Source organism: Castor canadensis, chromosome 3, assembly GCF_047511655.1.
Source record: "Castor canadensis chromosome 3, mCasCan1.hap1v2, whole genome shotgun sequence".
Classification (NCBI taxonomy): Eukaryota; Metazoa; Chordata; class Mammalia; order Rodentia; family Castoridae; genus Castor; species Castor canadensis.
Window position 1 is genome coordinate 27,459,473 of NC_133388.1, and position 22,675 is coordinate 27,482,147.

The window sequence follows — 22,675 nt, forward strand, 5'->3', positions numbered from 1 at the left end:
CCTTAAGGACAAAAGTGAGGTTTAGAGTTTGGAAAAATTTCCCATACCACTTGATTCTCCAACTGTGCTGATCTACTTTTTCTATGTGATGGGGAAAATAATACTCTGTGACCTTATGATTATGTTGTTGTTTCATGAGTACAAAATTACTTGAAGATTAAAATGATAAATATTGTTAATAATTATGACAAGCAACTGTGAACCATGTGTTCTTTTTAGAGAAGTAGCTTTGGAGAACTATAATTTCTAAGATGGACAGACAGATTGTCTATTTGATAGAAGAATAGCTCTTAGTTTTTGAATCATTTATTTAGAAGAAATAGTAAAAGAAATCTGACAAAAGGCACAACCAGGTTGGCTCTATGCCTATTTGTTTTCCTACTTTTTTCTTAATTCCTCTCAAATACTCTGATCTCAAAAAAGCAAAGAAAGAAAAGGAAAAGAAAAAAATATAAACAAACAGGACCCAACCAGAGCTGTAATTCTGACTTAAAACCACTTGTAGTCTGTATGTGCTTTGAACTCTGCATTTAAAAAGAAAACCTATCTGATTTTCTACTAATCCTTGTGCTTAGCTGGCCATTTTCAAATACACTTAAGTTCTTGAGAGCAAATGACAAGTAAGGGAGAATTGGTTTATAGCTGGCAAAGTCTCTACCTTAAAGGAGCACTGGTGTTTAATTCAAAGGCAGTGAAATGAACGTCTGAGAAGGAGTGAGAGTTTAGAGCTTGGGCAGTGAGTGCCCACACCTTCTCTGTCACTGTTGGCTGAGACTTGGTCTGGCATTTAGGCTTTCCCATCTACACTAGCTAGAACATCATGTTGTCTCCTCCTTCTTTTTGTACTTTCTTTTTTCCCACAAGAATATTAAGAAGTTTGAGAGGAAGAACGGAACAAATGAGAGAGAGAGAAAGAGAGCAAGAGGGAGAGAGTGAACGAATGATATTCTTTTGCTAACAATGCATGCTGGTTGGTTCTGGGGCAAATTTTCTACATGGTTTATATTAATTTTTCTAACCTCTGTTATTTTCTCTAAAAATTTAGTCCATGGATGCAAATCCAAAACTTATAATAGGCCACGCTGATAATTAAAATGAAGGAATCTGATGATTGTGTGAAGTGGTAAGGGTTGTGTCATTGGGGGGGGTGGGCATGCCGGATGCCATCACATTTTTCAATTTCAGGCCACACCATCTCATATCATGATGTATGTGAATAGCGCCCCCTAGTGCGGAGAAAAGCAGAGGGCCCCTACATGCCTTATGTATTCATTCATTCAGAACATCCTCAGTGAGCTTTAACAGATGCCAAGCAAGGTTCTAAAGTGCAAGGGAGACCACAATGAACAAAGTGGACAAGAATCTTTGGTTACACAAAATCTCAAGGCCTCTTCATTGATTTTTGTTTTAAAGGCAAAAAACACCCTGCCAACCAAACAAAATAATAAAAATACAGAATTTAGCCCATATGTCCACCAATTAATGGTCTGTGCTCTAGGCTTATAAATTATTTCTGTGATCTTGCACAAACAGCCACAGGGACCAAAATACAGTAATGGACTTACTACAGGTTTGCACCTAATACTTACTCATGCTTAATGAGTGCTCTCTGGACATAGAAAACTCAGCTAATTAATTTTCAATTAAAATTTTACACACCACCCAATGTCTGTACTTGCCATTCCTTCCAAGAAAACATAGTTCTTAGAGGTGAACTGTTAGGTATAAGAGGAAGGAGAACTTGAATGAGGTGGGGGCCAAGGCATTCTGCCAAAGCATTAGTAACTGTCCTGGAGACTAAAGGGAGAGGCAAGTCCTGTAGGTCAATGTGGCATCTTCAATGATACAGAGTTTGCTCTGAGCCACCTGTACACTTAATTATTTTTCAAGCAAAAAGGAAGATTCCTTAAAGCTACAGATCTCTCAGGGGTTATGCTAACAGGAAGGCAAGTGCTAAACTCAAAGGACTCTTATAAATAGTATATTTCTCAGCCTTATGGCATCCTAATACCATTCAATGCAAAGTTTTATCTGCATAGAAGCAAAAATGGAATGAAAAGAAAGTCTGGTCACTTAACTCCCTCCATGTGTGGAGGATTTTTTTTTTTGGATTGGAAGCTTCCATAAAACTGAAAACTTGTATTACATTTCTTCAAGAAGCTTTCAAGAAATTCTGTGGTAAATTTTTCACCTTACAACTCATGTTGTGTTTTTTAAATTAAGATTATGACTTAAAAATATTTGAAGGACCTAGATTACAAATGTGACAAAAAAAGTCATGGTATATATGTGTAAACATCACATATAAACATTTATTTCTTCCAAAACTGTAGCAAAGACCACCTGTGGTTCCTCTTCCTCTTTTTTACCTGCTTGCCAGGTGCCTTTCTTTCCCCAAATTCTGATAGATTAAGGGAAATGATTATCAGAGGAGTGTGTGTTACTATCTTATTCTACACATCATATTAAATTACTTTTCCCAAAGTTTGGAAGCATTTCCTGAAAGCTGTCAAAGGTATTAATTTTTTCTCTCTCTGTCTTTAAATCACAAAGCAAAATTCCACTGTCTCTCCCTCACCCCTTCTTAAAAAAAAAAAAAGTTGTCGAGTTTTGCTTTTCTATTCACTGCAGTTCTGGCCAAAGTAAAGCCCTCTTTCTCAATGACGTCAAGATCTTTAGCAAGATTAGGCTTTCATTTCTCTATTGCAGCAATTAGCCAGGGAATGTATAAAAGGCTTCAGGGAGACTCCCTGGGCTTCAGAGAGAGGCACTTTGCACCACGGAAAGATAGCACGCAGGAAAAGCCAGGGGGAGTGAGAAAAGGAAGAGTCAGTCTCTCCTGGAGAAGGGACAGAGTGAGACAGGCTGGGGGAAGGAAACAGAAAGTGTGTTTAAAACGGAGTAAAGAAAGAAAGAAAGAAAGAAAAAAACCTACCCTTAAAGCACATTTTAAAAACTCTGGCAACTCAAGAAAGAAACAGGCTGCGTTTAAAGAATATAGAGACAATGAAAAGTTAAAGAAAATTTTGCAATCTTTGCCACAGTCTCATAGGTGCTTGGAAATGAAAGTAGAACTGCCTGTCTTTAACGGACTCTCACAGGGGTAACTGAATTAGGGACGGGTACGCCAGTTTTGTTTTGTTTCTTTTTTCTTTTTAAATTTTTTTTTTAACATCTTAAATTCAGAAAAAAAAAAAAAAAAAAAAGACCAGCAGCTCTGAATTGAATGAATTGATGGGCACACTCCAACTGCTGGGCTGGAGAGACTGAACTTGGTCTTGCCATTTCTGCTTCTGTGAAAGAGGAGACAACTTGGGCTTCCTTTTAATTTAGTTTTTCTCCTTCTCCCCCCAACCCCCCAGCCTTTCCCCTTCCCCCCCACCCCTTCTACCACCACCCCCTTTTAAATAAGAGGGTGAAGGGGAACCAGAAGAGCGCACAAGGGGACTGACTCAGGAGGCAGAGAAGATGGGTATCCTCAGCGTAGACTTGCTGATCACATTGCAAATTCTGCCAGTTTTTTTCTCCAACTGCCTCTTCCTGGCGCTCTATGACTCGGTCATTCTGCTCAAGCACGTGGTGCTGCTGTTGAGCCGCTCCAAGGCCACTCGCGGAGAGTGGCGGCGTATGCTGACCTCAGAGGGACTGCGCTGTGTCTGGAAGAGCTTTCTCCTGGATGCCTACAAACAGGTGAGCTGCACCCATCAGGGCTTCTCCTTATGTCAATGGGCAGGTGCTCCAAGGTTGGGGACTGGAAGCCATGGGGAGCCTTGGGATGCAAGCTGGGGAGCCCCATCTGGGGGCTTGCTAAGTAGTTCTGTTCAAATGAGCCTTTGCCTTTACTTTCTACACCTGCGTACAGGTGAGACTTGGGAGTGACAGCTATTAAGCCATAATGACTCTGGTCAGGATCTTTTAAAGAAGGGTTGCTGTGATGTGAGAGTAGAGGGTTTTGTGCTGGTAGGATAACTTTAGGCAAGGTCAGAAAATGTTGGGGGAGGGGAGATTGCTGCATTTGTTCTGCTCTTGGCATAGCTGAAATTATGTTTTGCTTGGTGGGACGTCATGCCAGGTGCACTAGGAGATAAGTTTGAATAGCATTTTTCTTCTATTGCTGAAACTGCCATAGTTAAGAACAAAATGGTCACAACTGAAACTGGGTACCATAGCCACTTGGTTTCTTCTGGTAGAGGTAAGAGTTAATGAAAGCAAGCCTTGTGATCAAAATTTGTGAATCCCTGGTTACTAGATAGCAATTTGTGAAAGAAAGATCTGAGAACTGACTGAGAGAAATCCACTCTGTAAGGGAAGCCAACCTACAAATCTAGTTTCTCAGAAGTAAAATAAGTTGTCTCAGAAAAAGTGGATGGGTCTGTGACTCATTACAATCTCATGCCTTCAACATGAGAGCAGTGGCCTCTCTTATCTGTGAAAGACGTGACCCTGTTGCTCTTAAAAAACCAGATTTGGTGATTTTTGCTTTTAAGGGAAAAATTCTGGTATTCCAGCCTTTTCATTGCTGGGAGAGTCTGGTGCAGCATTTGCTACTGAGATTTTAAGGGACAAAGCAGAACACCTTGGTCCTGGTCCTTTGTCAATTTGCTCCCATCGCCTATTCCCATATGACCCCTGAAGGTACCCTGGGGTTAGGTAGAATGAACTCAGGTGGCAAAAGCTGCTATCAAAGCAGACAGTCTTGGTTTCCCTAACAGTATTGGGAGACCTTGCACAAGATATCAGGGAAGGAACTTTGAGAGGAATACTGAAGTCAGGTGTTCAGTGAAGTGGCACATTTTAGACTAGCAGAACCTTGGAAGTACCAAGTACCAATGGAAACTCAAAATAATAGGGAGGAAAGAGACTGAGTCCTCTATATGTGAACACTAGGAAAATACAGCTCTGTACCAGGACAATACAAGAAATAAAGACTCGAGAACAGGGTTATTCTACTGAAATCAGATGTTCAGGGAGAAAATATCTACTGTGAACTAGGGAAGTTTTGCTACCTACTTCAGGTCATTAATTGAGAGTAACCTGCAGAAGCTTTGCCTTTATCTCCTTAAAGGCATATTAATAGTTAGACTAGCAAATGGGAATTCCTTTTTGAGAACATTGAATGGACGCATCATAGTACAATTTCATTAATATCAAGTATGTAGAGACGAATGAGAGGTGGGGACAAGGGATAGTGAAATGATCATTCTAGTCCCACAATTGTGTACATCGAATGTGAAATTTTTATGTTTTGTTTTAGGGGTAGAGAATTTGAAGGAAAGCAGGGGAATGCACGCATATATAAAAATATTGTTAATTAGGAAGTTCCCTCATGTACATCTGTATTTCATGTAAATATCAGTGCTTTGATCTCAGATTGTTAAAGTTTTACTTTTTTGAAAGACAATTGACTTTTGTTTAGAAAACTTTTTCAGAGAATTTTATATACATAAATATGTAATGTAAATATCATCTCTCACATTAGCTATGAGGGCAGTAATACTACTCACAGATATTAAGTGAGTAATAGTTAAGCAGCCTATTGAAATAGAAATGGAAAAGGAAACAAATGCTTCTATAATAAATTTTAAAAATTTTTTTCATTAAGGTATAGTGTCCCATTGTGTTGTGATATGTTGTTATTCACATTCCAGGAAATTGGGAAGGAAGAAGAGTGATTTAGTTTTTTCTTCTGGCATATTATTTGTGTATTCTTCTTTTGTATTTCTTTGTCTCTACCTCCTGATTTGATTAGTGGCCAAGTTCATGACTGATGTTACTGTCTTTGTGTTTACTGATTTATATAACAGCTATCATGTGCAGAAGCAACCCTGCGAATCATATATCCAGAGACAAGACTGTAGTGGGTATGTGATGAATAGAAATGTTGTAGAAACAACTGGAGTTGGATTTTATATTTTTTTGTCTTTAAGAATGGCTAGGGTAGTGGTTGCTATGGTGGCATTTGAGGGTCACTCAGAACTTCTCAAACAGGTTGAATCACTTTACCAATTGCTGTTGTCATCTGTGCCACTGACTTTGGGTGTGGCCATTTTTAGAGACACTGGAGAAGGCTCTGTCTGAGATGGCATCACTGGATTTCATGATCTTGACTGCATTATTTGGAGGCTGATACCCCAGAAGGAGGAGGGGCAAGACCATAGGTGATATAATTAGACATGGCATTTGTTATTCTTTATCCTCCTGGTCATGGAATGTCACATACTTGGGAAGACATCTATATAGTGGGATACAAATATGACCCCTGTGTTTTATCCACATGGAGCAGCATAGACATAAAAAAAGACAAAGTGAAACAAAAAAACTTTATTCATTAAAATGTTGACAGGGATTTAAAATTAACTTTATGGAGGTCATGTGGGTTTTGTGAGGGAGGGGTTCTGTATACAATGATTATGAAAAGAAAGTCTATAGAAACTCATGAGAAAGTCTGCAATAAATAGATATTTGTTACTTATGTTTCTTCAGACAGTGTCATTGATCTGAACACCGTATCTTTGTGCTGGTGCTTGAAGACTTAAAAACACAACCAATAAGCAAACTGTCCTGTCTGGGAGCATGGCTCTTACCTAAATGAAGTGTAAAAGTAAACACACACTATAGATGCTGACAAGCAGTTTAGTTTCTGCATGGTTAATATTGCAGTAGCACAGAAAACATATTCATTTGAACATATAATTTTGGTTTTGAAAGGGTTTCTTTAACATTCTTCTCCTCCTCTTCATTCACCTCAAGCCTTTGACACTACTTTCTATAATGGAAAAATGGCTCTTTTAAGAGAGAAACTGCCTCAAAAGTGCACAAAGAAGCCACTGCCAGAGCTTGTCCATTACTTGGATAAAACACTGGGAATGATAAGGCTTTGAGCTACATTTTTAAGGTACAGATCAGAAAGAGAGTAGCCAAACAGGAAATTGAGCTCAAAAGGAGTAGGTAGCCAGTTCTTCAACTCTGATCTGAATGCAAATGGTTAAATCTCTGCTTAATGATTGTTTGGCTGTGTTTCTAAGGACATTGATGTAGCCTGGTCATTATGTAAAGAATTTGAAACTTCCTGATAGTTAATAAGACCATTTCCATGGCTTTGGGTAGCAAGAAGCATGTGTAAATACTCTGCCATATACATATTTCCCCTGTTTTTATCATCTACTTTGCTTTTTAGCATGTGGTTGTGAGAGTGTTCTATCCAAAATCTTTTCTCAGCCTGTGTGTATGGGGGAAAGGTTAGTAGTATATGCTCTATTTCTAGCTTCACTTGATGAATGGCTTGCTCCCCCCAGCCCCCGCCCCACCCCACTGCCCTGCATTTTATAGTCCATATGCTAAGGGGGCATTACCCTTTTCCCCATGCACTCAACACCGTCAGAAAATGGAATCCCACACCAAGGGAATCAAATATGTGTACATGCTACCGACTTACGCTCATGTTAGTATTTATAAACATGTCTATCGTAACCTTTGAACTTGGCCCAGAGATGCCATCTGTTGTAAAGATGCAAATGCTTGTTCACCCCCTTTGTTGGTGTTGTATTCATGCTGATTGCAAAAACATAAGAAAAGACAACTGTCATAATGCAGATGAGAGAGATAAAAGTCAGTGATGACGATATCACATTTTATGTATGTCCCTTCTGATCCTTGCAAAATAAAGGGACCCTTTGGGAACATCGGAACTTCAAGACCAATTAGTGGAAATGATGCTTCTTGTGTTTGGGCATTAAATACTGGGCAGGGTTCTCTTTAGAGCGGCTAATGCTGGCAGGGAAAGAGGTACCGACCTAATTACTCTTCCGCAAGAGTAAAAAAATGCCTTTTGAATGCCTCTTTGGCAAATATGTCTCATTAAGGACAAAAACCAAACACAAACCCTCTAAGAAGGAGAAATCAAGATGATAGGTAACTTGTGGCCAGGAGACTTTCTGTGCCACTGTGGGAAATTAAAACAAAGTTTGGGACTACTAGGGGATAACTTGTTTTTGTTGGGCTTCTTTCCTGCAACCTAAATGTTATTATGGGACCAACTGTATTTTCTTCATCACTTTGGCTCTGTGTCAAGGAATGCTTTGCTCCTGGGGAGAGCAAAGAATCTTCCATCCTTGAAGCAATGGTGATTCTCCCATTCCATCTCAGCAGGGTTGCTAACCAAGCAAACCACGAGAGATTCTCCATTTGAAATTCTGGTCTAATAGAAATTTAATTTTCATGGTGATCAAAGACAGAAATGAGAATAAAGAGTGATATTTTTTTCAAAGAGTTTTTTAGGTTACAGCAAATCTAAGTGTTTTGCTTTTTAGCTAAGTTCTTCTCCATCAGGTTTTAGCAAAGATGGACACATTTATGATTGGTTATATGATGTTTATAAAAGCAGACCACTAGTCTATTCACATCTGTATTTATAGATTATAGGCATTTGATTTTCTTTCTTAGTTTTATTAACAGCGTTTTCTCTTACCTGGTCAACTTCATGAATAAGGGTATATGTTTATGTCATTCTAGTCTTCAATAAGGTGCCATAGCTGCTCAAGAAAGTAAAGAGAATTGACCACATTTGGTTTATTCACTGAGATAATCAAGACTAAATGAGTGACAGTGGGAGGTGATTGTGGCAGTTCTCCATCGGAGGGCTCAGGATTTCAATTTTTCTGCTTCAGTGAGCTTATCCATCACCTGACTATGATTATGCAGGTCAAGATTACTACTAAGTGTAGACCTTTTCACTGGCTTGGGATTGTAACAACAAGCATTTATTCAACAATTCACTCAAAAAAATGTTTAAAATATTTCTCAGACTAACAAAATGCTACCCTTCCACCACTATGTATTTGGTAACTTGCCTAGTTTTTCACTTTAGTGTGATAGTGTGGTATGTGTCCTAAATTTTTCAAGGCAAGCTAATCTGTGTTTTGGAAAGAATTCTGTGGCTGGACTATATGTTGTCTCTAAGAAGGGAAATGCCTTAACTTTTCAAGAAATTTAATTGTAGGTAACAAGATAACACCTGTGACTGAAGCATCAGATTGAAATATTCAGGTGAATAGTCAAGAATAACACATGGATCAACAGGTCTGCTTGGTGAGAGTCAGGGAGGTCAGAGGCCCATTTATCAAGACCACACAATTCTCCATAGGTCTCAGCAATGACTCCAAAATGCAGATGGATGGTTTCACCTGCTATGAATTTACCAGTCTTTAGTGCAGAGATTATTTGTGTGTGTGTGTGTGTGTGTGTGTGTGTGTGTGTGTGTATGCATACTTAACATGAAATCTCTGTAGCCACTCATCTGAGTACATTCAGTTCTTCTTGTCACAATATGTTGGGAGATGCAGCACACACAGATATTATTAAAAAGCAGCCTTCCTAGCATCATTATTACTAGCTTAAGTAGGAAAGATGTAATGAAAGGTGATTGGAATGATATTTACCATCCAGGTCTACAAAGAAGTGCCAAGAGAACCCATAAGTTAAAAGATTTATAATACCTTTAAAATGCAAATCTTTAAGTGTAAATTATGCTTCAGTATCTTGAAGACTAGTGCCATTCACATGAAATAATCCAGTTACAAGTGGCTTAGATTAGATTTCTCCATCTAACAGCACTTGCAAGTTAGCCAAGAAAATTAATATAAGTTAGCAATTTCTTCCCTGATGGTGACTGAAACCATGTATATTTATTTAAATCATATCAAAAGTTTCTTTTCTAAGAAGGAAGATTATTATTTTAACATTTCTTTTGGAAACGAATAGTATCTCTTTCAAACCTACCTTGCTAAGCTTTTCAAGAAGGGAGGGAAGGGAGAGGAAGACACTTGTTTCTTTTTCTGTTAAAGCAAGGCAAATATGAAGGGGTTTATTTAATGGCCTACTGTACTGGAAATCTGAAGACCTGAAGCATATTTAAATTCCAACTCTTGCTCTAATTTTTAAAAATTTGTCAAATTATCAAAATGCACACAAATCAAGTTTTAATATACTGTCTGATGGGTGGATGGGGCTGTCCATTGTACTGTTCTGTCTTTGGATTCTTAGGCATGGCTTGGCAGTGCAAGAATTCTGTAACATTAACAAATTCAATAAAAAGTAAGTATATGGAAAAAATAAAATGAGTTACGCATTAACATTAGATAGAAGTTTTTAAGTAAAAGCCCTTGAGTGTATTATATTACTTTAGATTGTGCTTCCTTAGCAATTTCCTTCTAAGTGTCTCAATTAACAGCAGTGTGTATGTGGCTGTATTTATATGAGGGAAATAAATTGATCCTGTTGGAAATGTTTTGTAATATTAAGGATAGTGTATAAAAATCAATTGTATGGTCGTAAGCTGTCCCTAATGTTATTGGCTTTGATTAAGCCATTTTAGGGAGAGATCTAAATGTGTTAATTCAAACTGAAGTAATTGGCTCTTTTATGTTGGCTGCATTTTATTATCAATTTACAGATCCAAAGACCACAGACTTTCTTTCATTATTCTGTGTACAACTATTTAAACTGTGTGCAAAGTAGGCAAATGGAGCCATTTTTCCTTACCTGTTCTATCTAAATATTTTATCAGGTATCTCATTAATAAATTATATGGTAGAGAGTAAATGGTTTGTGATTTCCTAGATAAAAGGGAGAAAACAAACAAAAACACATGAAAAATGAGAAATCAACTAAATGTGAGATTCTGGAAAAACTATGTTTTTCTTTGTTTGCTTATCTATTTTCCTTGTTCAATGGGAATTTTGAGGTTCTACTCATAGGGACCATAATAGAAGCAGTAGCAGGAAGGGTAACATAAAAATGAAAGTCCAAATCTCTTCTCAGGATAATTTATTTATTTGTTTGAAACACAGAATTTCCCATGAAAAGTGGTATTCTGTTTCATGTGTGAGGTGGCATCTGATAATGGCAATGTATACCCATGTAGTGATTTATAGTACAATGAGCTCTCTTTTTCCTTATGTTGTCCTTCATTAACCATATAGGGAATTGGGCTTTATTATCTTCATTTTACAAACAGGAAAGGGCTGAAGAGATTAAGTGGGAGTAACTCTTTTTATAAATGGTGGATTCCAGGTTGTGTAAATCTGGCAAGAGAAAGTATGCTCATATCCCTGTCCATTGGTTGAGATGAAATAATTTAGCATGATGCATGAAAATTCAGGTCCTGCTTGAGTATTTTAGAATTCAAAAAGAGGCATTCTGTCCAAAGACTCTGATCATTTGTCTTAAAGTAGACCATTTGTTTCTAACTTTTTAAATGAAGTCAATTAATCATTTGTTATATAATGCTTGCCAAGTATTGACAGCAAAGTAAGGATAGTGATGCAAACCAGTCTCAATTTAATTATGAAAAGAGTTAGCTTCAGTGGCTTCAATGATGAAAATAATTACCTTTAGTAACTACACAGAATGAAAAATACTTTCATTCTCTTTTGACCATTCTTTACATTATCTGCCATGATACCTTTTTACTCAAATCAATGCATTTGCCACATCCTCTAAAGGAAATACCACATTTTATTACAGCCAATTGTATCTATTTAGAGTGAATTAAAGCAGTAATGTGTTTAATGTGATATTATCTTTCTGTTTTCACCATCAGGTGAAATTGGGTGAAGATGCCCCCAATTCCAGTGTGGTACATGTGTCTAGTCCTGAAGGAGGTATCAGTAGTGGAAATGGTGCCCCGGAGAAGACAGCTGATGGAGCTGAATGTCACCTTCTTGACTTTGCCCATGCTGAACGACCACTGGTGGTCAACTTCGGATCAGCCACTTGACCACCTTTTACTAGCCAGCTGCCAGCCTTCCGCAAACTGGTGGAAGAGTTCTCATCAGTGGCTGACTTCTTGTTGGTCTACATTGATGAGGCTCATCCTTCAGATGGTTGGGCAGTGCCTGGGGACTCCTCTTTGTCATTTGAGGTGAAGAAGCACCGGAACTTGGAAGATAGATGTGCAGCAGCCCACCAGCTTCTGGAGCGTTTCTCCTTGCCGCCCCAGTGCCAAGTTGTGGCTGACTGCATGGACAATAATGCCAATGTAGCTTATGGGGTAGCCTTTGAGCGTGTGTGCATTGTACAGAGACAGAAAATTGCTTATCTAGGAGGAAAGGGCCCCTTCTGCTACAACCTTCAAGAAGTCCGGCATTGGCTGGAGAAGAATTTCAACAAGAGATGAATTCTAGATTAGCTGGTTAAAGGTATGATTGTAAAGGAATTTATTATTTTAAAAATTATGTAAAAGAAAGGAAATGGAGAACTGTATCCACTATTTCAACTGAGTCCCATTGCCTCATCAAAAGACAGAAATTTACCTGTTGGAAGAACATAAACCTGTAACATCTCTTTCACTACACAAATGGCGTTGGGCTAACTAGTAGTCCTATTACCTCTTTTTAAGTGGAAAAAAATTCCTGAGAGAAAAGATCTGAGTTGGAAAGGAAGAAACCTTGATTTGGCGTGTGTTCATTCTTCCTTGAGAAAGATGTGATACTGCTGATGCATGCTTTGGGACCAGAAGAAGAGTTATGTGAATAATTACTATGTTAGGGAAACTGCTGTCTCTGTTAAGATGGCGTACTGCCTAACCTTTAGTCAGCATGGATAAAGCCCAACTAGAAAATTCCCAAATGGTTACTTATAATGCATCCTTGAACCCAGATCATGTGGTTAGGACCATGGTGTTTAATGTGTCAGAGTAGTTCTAGCCATGCAGTGTGCTGTGCCAGCCCCTGTAGCACACAATTCCCAGGTGCATTTGCAGACACCAAGAATGATCCCTCAACCTGGAGGGTTAGAATGCTGAACTGAAATCTTGCAAATGGAGAAAGCACTAGAAGAAAATTAAATTGACACTCCAGGAAAGAAGAGGCAGAATGATTAGGAAACTTCATAGTGTTTCACCTGGAAGCTGTAGAAAGTGAAACTAATTTGTTGGTCACAGAAACAGAAACATGGACAAAGCCAGAAAAAGAAAAAGTTCAACTAAAAATAGCATAGAGAAAATACATATGAAAACAAGGTATTCATCACATGCTTATAGACTGAGGAGGAAAAGGGGATGAAAGAGAAAAAAACCCTAAATATTTGTACTAATTATTGTTTGTGGAAATATTACCTTATGAAACATGTATGTGGTGTGTACATTTTTAGTGGGTGAAATGCACATCATGATACCTATTAAAGGGGAAGCCAGTGGGCCTGGTGGTGCTGGTGTATTCCTTCCCCACTTACACAATTGTGAGGTGGCTCCATTCATTGCTAGTGTTGGTCTCTATAGCAATGTTCTCTTCGAATGCTGAGCTGAAAGGTGTGGGAGGCAGGTACCCTTGCTATTTAGTTACAGTCCTCTTTTCCTATAATGACTGATAGATACAAACAAACATGCTTTCTTCAGTTGAAAAATAGAAAGTTAGCTTGAAATAATTCCTGTCAGTAATTTTGGAGGCTTTGACAGAAGGCTATCCTTAATATCAGGGAATTTGGTAAAATGGAATTTATATTGACATTTGAATTTAGACTTGGGTCTTCCTTTAGTTCCATTAGCTGAGGTTTAGTGATCATGACTTTTTATATAAATATTATATATATATATATAAAATGCTTCTCTTTAAAATAAAAACAATTAAGTTTTACTCATACGTAATAATTAAAGATCATTAACTCTTGAAAGAATATACTGGCTAATTTTGCATCATAATTATTTTAAAATTTGAATTTATTATCAAAGTATATTTGTATTTAAAGCCACAATCAAAGGCCCATATGTCCATTCCATTAATAACGGAATCATAAAATTAAACTAATAGAAAAAGTCAATCTAAAATTGAAAGTATCTTCTTAAACTAATTGCCTGAAATGATAAGTAAGTCAGAACTGGGTGTGCAAAAAACATAAGATTTTTTTTTTAAACTGGAGCAACAAATCAGTCCTATCACTAGCTGGTCTACTGTTCAGATATTAATGTTCCATTGTGAATGACGTTTTTCTTATGACAACATCTAAGCTTTCTAGTGTTTTAAGTTCTATTTGAAAAAAACACAAACAGCAGATTTTTAGGAATGTGATATTATCTAAAGAATTGCTGAAAAATTAAATTGAGACTAGATTATTTCAGATTCAACCACAGATGCATCTACAGTCAAGGTTTGTCAGTGACCTCATTGACTTTTATCTTCAAAATGGTGTTGAGATTATGTGGTATCCTACAGCACACCAACATCATTGTCGTTAAACTTCCCCTTTGTTCTATATGTATGATAATGGAACAGGATGTCAGAGAAGCTGGTGGGGGGATGAGTTTTGGCTGCCATAATGCTACTTGTCTGGGGAGAAAGGATGATGGAAAAAAATCACCCAGTTGTGCTATACTTTTAAAGACAGAGAAGGTTGTGTGTGTGCACGCAGGCAATTCTTCTCCTGGATGATAGTCCAATGGAGGAATGAGGCAGAGAAAGTAAACATTAAAGGACATAGGCTGACAACCATGGAGAAAGACATGTTCAGTAGAACATGGAAGAGATACTGGAAGAAAAGTTGTTGAAGGATCAATGGAGAAGGTGGATTGACAGAGCTCAGAAATTCTACAATATGTAGAATGGTATGGTCTTTTCTCAGGGTATGATAATTATGTGACTTATTTATCTCAACATAAACTTTATTGATTTCCTATGGTGTGCCTTTAATAAAATTAACAATAAATCATTCTTTGAGAGAGAAGAAAATGCTTAGCTGATATGCTCAGAGAAACTATTAGATTGTCAATACCCAATACTCACCTTCAAAGGCACATTCCTTTGAAGAGCTATAGCTCTAATTCTCACGAGGGAAACATGTAGTATGTATAACTCTGAGTTCTTTTTCTTATTACCTAAACCCCTATAGTCTGTGTTTCATTGGAGCTATCAGTTTAGCCTTTTAAATTGAATTAGCTTCTCTAATATTGAAATAGTTTCCAAGAACTTTTAGATATTATCATAGCACCTGGATTTACTCAAACATTTAGTGTTTGAAAGATGTCTTGGAGCTATCCAAAACTTATTTTATTAGAGAAAGTATTAGTGGAATGGACAATGACTTTTTTGAATGGGCATGAATAAAATGCCTGCACAGTAGTGTAGAAGTATTTCATACAGTTATTAAAATGCAACTGACCTTCTTGGGGACAAACTAGTTACTGTCCTTGCTTTGTATAGCTAAAGGGGCAGTTTTCATGACTCTCTATATTCATATTTTGGATGTAGAATAAAGGGTCCTGTGTCTTCACCTCATGCATGGAATGTATCCATGATTGTTTATAATATCAGAGTCTTAAGTGGTCTATTGACTTAGTTAAATTCTTCTCCCAGTATCTAAGAGATGCTTATTCTCTGATTATTCTGCCTGAGTGTGTCTTACTTTTTGGGTTCTTGAATAAAAATTATAAAAACGTGGTAAGGTCATGTGTAGGAACTGCCTTGCTGCATCAAACACCAGAGGAACAAGTTAAAAAGTATATTTGTGCCTTTGGGAAAATTCTCAGGTGGATACAGCTGCTATTGGCATACCCTGTAGGCTCTGTCCACAGCAAGAGGAATTTACTGATTTATAGGACTTCCCAAAATCTGGACATTTGTTTCACCTGACCTCTGACTGATGGTTTGGAAAACAAGTTTAATTAGAATCCCGTGCCATTGGAAAGGGGAAAAGGTAGGCTCAGACGTCTGTCCCAATGAAAGATTAGTGAAAACCTCTACTAATGTTTACCGCTTTTCAGAATATTCCCAGTGTCATGTCTCTCAGTAGTGGAGATTAACAGTGAGTCTTTTAATTTCAGCAGCTTAAAAAAATGATATTGCCAAAAAATCAGGGCTAAAGTATGTTTAGTTGTATTTCAACCTCCTCCTTTGCCTTAAAAATGGAAGCCAAACCCACTCTTTATGTGTACTTCCAGAATGGGACATGAGTACAATCGCTGTTGGTGATTGCACTGTCCTGGTCATGTTCGGGGGCCCTCTATGAAAGGGAAGTACTAAGCCTGGGTAAGGCAACAGGGAAGACCTAATTCCTAAAGACTTCATCTATTGATTTGCTAACATTTGAAGAGCAATTCCTTCTGGTGAAGGAAGGCTGCTGAGTGTCATTGAATGACTTTAGGATGAGCAAATCATTGGCCCACTTCCTAATGCCCTATGTTCCAAATGGTGCCAGAAACAAGGTTTCATACCTGACAGACCCCACTGTGTTCCAAGGGTGAGTCTGAACCAACAGAAAGCAAACACATACAGATATCCAAACAAGACTGCTCATGCAAGCTAGGGCTTGCTGCCTGTCTTGGCCAGCAGTGCTAGATCTCCAGGGAGTTTATTTAATATTTACCGAGACATTGAAGACCCAGCAGATGTTTAATGAAGTCACTATTTTGGCTCAAACTGACCTCTCCACTCCGTCTTGGAAAAAGAGAAAACAGGTAAACACAAAAATGAAAGCAGCCTACAGAAGGGGATGGGAAATAAATAAAATTCTCTTACGGCCGCTCCAGGCCATGTCACTGGTCAGTGTGGTTTTTATGTGTGTTAGGATAGGGGGATGTGAAGACATAAGTATCCAGTACTTTATAACCAAAGCAATAAAAGGTATTGGGTAGGGAATGTTGGCCAGTTTTGTTTGGTTTTGTATCACATGATCTCCGGACTCACTAGCCCAAGTAAATCGGGCACCCGAAGAGGGAGGCTGAGATGCGCAGAGTTTACCAGTGTGCGAATGATAACTACTAACGAAAGAGCCACCCGCTCAGTTAGTGGTTGGATGTAGTCACATTAGTTTGCCTCTCCTCATCTCTGTCTCCCTAGCAAGGAGACTATTCGGGACACAATGTGAAGAGTACTGGGTCAATGTGGTGAGAATGAATGTGTGCATATTTCTGCTTTTCAGTTGCAGAAAAAAGAAATGCTTTGGAGTTTATCGGTAGAAAGAGTGTTATTATATTGGTGCTGAGTGGTATGTGTGCTTTTACAATTTGTTCTTGTATTTTAATAAACTTTGAATAAAAGAATACTCTTTGATTCTCTTTGTTTATTTTTGTTACTTTCCAGACCTTGCCTTAGGCTGGAACACATTCATGGTTGACAAGGAAAAGCGAATCCATCATTCTAATATTTATTCCTTGGTATTCCTGGGCAAAGGAGGCAGCAATGCCAGATTATTTTAATCTTGTGCTGTGTGCCAGAGTCTTTAAGGAAATCAAGACAAGTTAACAGAAAACCTTCAGATACTTTCCATTTTTACCAACAAGTCACACACAGCATTCATGGAAAGGGACCTATTTAAGAGTCTGTGGAGCAAACTATCTTAGATTTACATCTCAAGTTTTCTAAGTGCAAAAAACCTTCCCAGAAAGTTGGTAAGAGCAACACACACACACACACATACAAGGGCATACACACAGACACACACACATGGGCATACATACAGACACACATGCACACCATATACACACAAGTTATTATGTTATTAGTGCATTAATGTGTAAAGAAAATTACATTTGAACATACGTTTGTCAAGCACTTCCTACCATGAGAAGGCATAAGCATATGAGTGTAATACAGAGGCAGTGCCTGTTACTAACAAGGAATGTATTTGCAGCCTGGTTAAATATGGGCTTTTTGTACCTGAAAACAGGCTAGTAACCAAAGTATTAGTATTTTCTGAGACTCTGAACTTGCTCACAATTTTTTATACATAGTAATTTCATCAATATTTGTAGCATTTTACATAACCTAGAATTTTAGTTAAAAAAGAATCATTACTTTGAAAACTATTTGTTGGGCTTCTCTTTCTAGGGCCCTGTGTTAGGTGCAAACAGAAGAACTAAACTCATAAAGACATGACTTCCTCAAGGAGCCCATTGTGGATTCATCAAAACCTTGCAAGTAACAAACTCAAATTAGTCCAAAAAAGTGAGTGTATTGGCTGATGTAACCAAACCTAGAAAATGGTTGGGATGAGACTTGCCTCAGAAACAGCTGGGTCCAGGGATTCAGACACTTTTAGTACTTGCTAGGTCTTTTATCTGTTCTTTTTTTTAGTACTTGCCCTCTCTGTTGCTGGGGAGGTAGGGTCTGTTACCAAGTCAGGAGAGCAAAAAGAGCTGGGGATATTCAAAGGTAAAAAAAATTAACCGTGAATTTTTTAAAGAGAGAGATTTAATTATTTAGAGAAGTTTATAACTCACAGCAACATTTATATGAAGATACAAATATTTCCCATACATCTCCTGCTTCTCACGTGTATAATCTCCCCTATAATAAACATGTCTCCTCTTCCCAATGGTACATTTGTTATTATTAATGAACCTACATTGACATCTATCACTTAGAATCCATAGTTTGCCTTTGGGTTCATTCTTGATTTTGCACATTCTGTGAGTTTTAACACATGTGCAATGGCATGTCAGTATAGTATCAGAAGCATAATATTTTCATCACTCTAAAAATTCTGTGTTCTACATATTTTATCCCTACCAACCCTGGAAATACTGATTTTTAAGATTGTCTCCAAGTTTTACTGTTTCCAACGTGTCAAATAGTTGGAACAATACAGCATCATTTCAGATTGACTTGTTTTACATAGAAGTATAGATTCCAGGGTCTTCCATGTCTTTTAATAATTCATTTCTTTTTAGTAATGAATAATAGTAAATTGTCTGGCTGTACTACAGTTTATTTATCCACTCACTTACTGAAGGACATCTTGGTTGCTTCCAAGTTTTGGCAATCAGGAATAAAACTACTACAAAATCTGTGTGGAGGTTCTTGGGCAGACATAAGTTTTTAGCTTCTTTATATAAATACCCAGGAGTGCAATTTCTGGATTGTATGGTAAGAGTATTTTTGGTTTTGTTAGAAATTACCAAACTGTCTTTCTGATGCTTTATATCCTCACTGGCATTTGGTCTTGTCAATATTCTTTGCTTATTTTAATTCCTGTCTTCCCAAGTGACTGTGTCATTTTACTTTCCCACCAGCAATGAGAGTTGCTTGTGTTGTACATCCTTGCCCACATTTGGTGCTGTCAGTTTGTTATCTTATTGTTGAGTTTTAAAAATTCTTTTTATACTTTGGATAACAGTTCTTTACCAGATATGTCTTTTGCAAATATTTTCTCTCCTAGTCTGTGTTATCTTCACATTCTCTTGACATTGTTTCTCACATGGTAGAAATTTCAATTTTAACGAAGTTTGTCTTGTCAATCATTTTTTCACGGATCATGGCTTTGGTGTTGTATCTGAAATGTCATCACCATATGTAAGGCAATCTAGGATTTCTTCCATGTTATCTTCTAAGAGTTTTATAGTTTTGTATTTTACATTTTGGTCTATGATTTACTTTGAGTTAGCTTTTGTGAAGGGTGTAAGGTTTTTCTTTTAAGTTTTCTTTTATTCTTTTATTTTTTTAACATGGATGTCTAGTTGTCCCAGTATCATTTGTTAAAAACACTACCTGTGCTCCTTTATTGCTCTTGCTTCTTGGTCAAAGAGTAGTAGATTATATTTCTGTGGGTATATTTCTAGGCTATTTTCTTATTCTTTCACTGACAGTACAATGTCAAGATTACCCAGGTTTACAGTAGTTCTTAAGGTCTGATAATGCCAGTCCTCTGACTTTTCCTTTAATATTGCGTTGGGTTTTGTGAGTCTTTTGCCTCCTCATTTAAACTTTAAAATCAGTTTGTTTATATGTACAAAATAACTTGCTGAGACTTTGATTGGGATTTGCATTAATCTACAAGTCACATTGGGAAGGATTGAGATCTTAACAATGTTGAGTCTTCCTTTCCAGGCTGATGATGTATCTCTCTTAGTTCCTTGATTGATGTCTGTTTTGGAAGGTTGTTAATTGTTGATTTAATTTATTTAATAAATATAGTCACATTCTCTATTCTTCACATATGAGTTTGGTAGATATGTCTTTTAAGGAATCAGTTCATTTCATCTCGGTTACCAAATTGTGAGCACAGAGTTGTTCACAGTCCTGCTTTATCAACCCTTTGCTGTTCATGGTATATGTAATGATATCCCTTCTCTCATTTCTGATATTTGTAATTTCTATCCTTCCTCTTCCTTTCTTGTGATGCCCAGCTAGGGGCTTGTCTATTCTTTTGTCTCTTCAAAGATCAATAAAACACATTTTGTAGATTTTTCTCTGGGTTTCTTGTTTTTATTTTCATTGATTATTGTTTATTTTCTACTAATTACTCTGGGTTTAATTTTCTTTTCTTTTTCTAGTTCCCTAAGGTAGAAATTCAAGATCTTTGTTTTTTCTTAATGTATGCCTTCAATACTATAAATTTCCCTTTAAGTAATGCTTTCACTGCGTCCTACAAGTGTGGATTTATTTTTGTTTTCATTTAGTTCAAAATATATTTTAATTTCTTTTAAGATTTCTTCTTTGATCCATGTGTTTTGAAGTATATTTTTTTAATCTCCATGTACTTCGGGGTTTTTAAGCTGTCCTGTTATTTCTGTCTAGTTTAATTCCCTTGTGACCTAAGAACAGGCATTCAGATTTGTTCAGGTGTGTTTTATGGCCTACAATGTTTGTTTATCTTGGTAAATATTCTAAGACAGTGAGTTTTTTGTTCAAAGATTATGAACTTGAGAAAAAAAGGTATAATTTTGCATTTGGATGAAGTGGTTGTAGATATAAATTATATTCATTTGATTGAAGGTATTGCTGAATTTACCGATGCCTTATTGGTTTTTTGCCTGTCTGAATATATCCACTTATTAAAATGGGGTGTTGAAATATCCAGCTACCCTAGGGGATTCTTCAATTTCCCCTTGTAGTTCTATAACTTTTCTTCATGTGTATTAATACTTTGTCGTTAGGTGTATACATATTAAAGTTTGTTATATGTTCTTGGAGAATTGACTGATTTAGCATAATAACTTTTAACTCTAATAACTTTACTTGCTTTCAAGTCTGCCCTGTCTGACATTAGCTTACTCATTCGGTCTTTTTCTTGATAAGTGTTAGCATGATATATTTTACCACATCCATGTTCTTCAAATATTTAATACCTAATATGAGTTTCTTACAAAAAAATCTAGCTTGATCTCATTTTTCAATCTATTATTATAGATTGGTACATTTAGACCATTGGCATGCAATGTGATTACCGAGAGTTGGATTAATGTTTATAATATTTATTACTGTCATGTGTTTACTGCCCTTGTTCTTTGTGCCTAGTTTAATCTTCCACTCACTGCCTTTTGTGATTTTAATTGAGCATTTTATAGGATTCCATTTTCTTTCATTTTTAGTATATCTGTTTATTTTTTTATTTGGTGTTGATTTATTTTTACTTTTCCGGTGGCTGTCCTCGTGTTTGCAATACACAACTATGATCCAATTCCGTTGTCAAATAACATAGTACCATTTCACAGGTAGTGTAAGCACATGATAATAAGAAAACGATCCTACTTTCTCTTTCCTATCCCTCGTATTATTTCTGTCACTCACTTTATTTATACATAAGTATATATTAGTACATATATGCATAAGATACGTAAGCATACACAATTGCACATATTCTGCTGTTATTATTTTGAGCAAACTACTTTCTGTTAGGTTAAGAATAAGAAAAATTAAAGTTTTTATTTCACCTTTACTTTCAATGCTGTTCTTATTTTTATGTAGATCTGAGTTTCTGACCTATATAATTTTCCTTCTCACTAAAGAATTTCTTTCCACGTTTCTTGCAAGGCAGGTCTACTGGCAACACATTACATTAAGTTTTGTTTGTTATAAAAGGACTATTTCTCCTTCAGTTTTCTTTCTTTTATTATTATTTTTCTGCTGTAGTGGGGACTGGGTTTTTGAACTCAGGGCCTTGTGCTTGCTAAGTAAGTGCTCTACCACGTGAGCTACTCCCCCAGACCTTTTCATTTGTGTTAGTTTTCAAACAGGGCATTGCAGTTTTCCTCTGACTGTCTTGGACTGCAGTCCCCCTATTTATGCCTCCCTTGTTGCTGGCATGACATATGTTGCCACCATACTCAGCTTCATTGGTTCAGATGAGGTCTCACTAAATTTTTGCCTTGTGTGGCCTTCATTTATGATCTACCTGGCCTCTGCCTCCTGTGTAGTTGGGATTATAGATATGAGACACTGCACCCCACCTCTCTTCAGTTTTGAATAGTTTCAAATTCTAGGTTAATGTTTTCTTTGATATCTAGCAACACTTGATATATTTCACTCTGCTCTTTTCTTGTATATTTTCTGAAGAAAACCTAGATATAATTGTTATCTTTGTTTCTCTACTGGTAAGATATTTTCCCACCTCTGGTTTCTTTTGGACTTTTTTCCTTGATTTTTCTGTAGTTTGAAAATGTAAATGTAGATGTAGTTTTCCTTTTTTTTTTTTTTCATTTATCCTATTTGTTGTTCTCTGGGCTTCCTAGATGTGTATTTTGGTGTCTGACATTAATTTGGGGAAAATTTCTGTTGTTGAATCAAACATTTCTTCTTTCCTTTTTTCCTTTTCCTCCTTTTGGTATTCCCATTTTGCATATGTTACACAATTTTTATTTGTTCCCCAGTCTTTGGATATTCTATTCTGGCATTTTTTTTTAACTTTATTCTCTTTGCTTTTCAGTTCTGGGGTTGACTATTGGTATTTCCTCAAGCTCAGAGCTTCT

The 22,675-nt window shown here is 36.9% G+C and overlaps 1 protein-coding gene across 1 annotated transcript; it reads left to right on the top strand.

Annotated features, from left to right (window-relative positions):
* Nucleotides 1-2,734: 2,734 nt before the first annotated feature.
* On the top strand, nt 2,735-17,031 carry Dio2 (iodothyronine deiodinase 2). The gene is given in 3 exon segments (XM_020151679.2): nt 2,735-3,690; nt 11,600-12,170; nt 12,173-17,031. Coding segments are annotated over 3 exon segments (816 nt in total). The 5' UTR covers nt 2,735-3,468; the 3' UTR covers nt 12,196-17,031.
* Nucleotides 17,032-22,675: the final 5,644 nt, after the last annotated feature.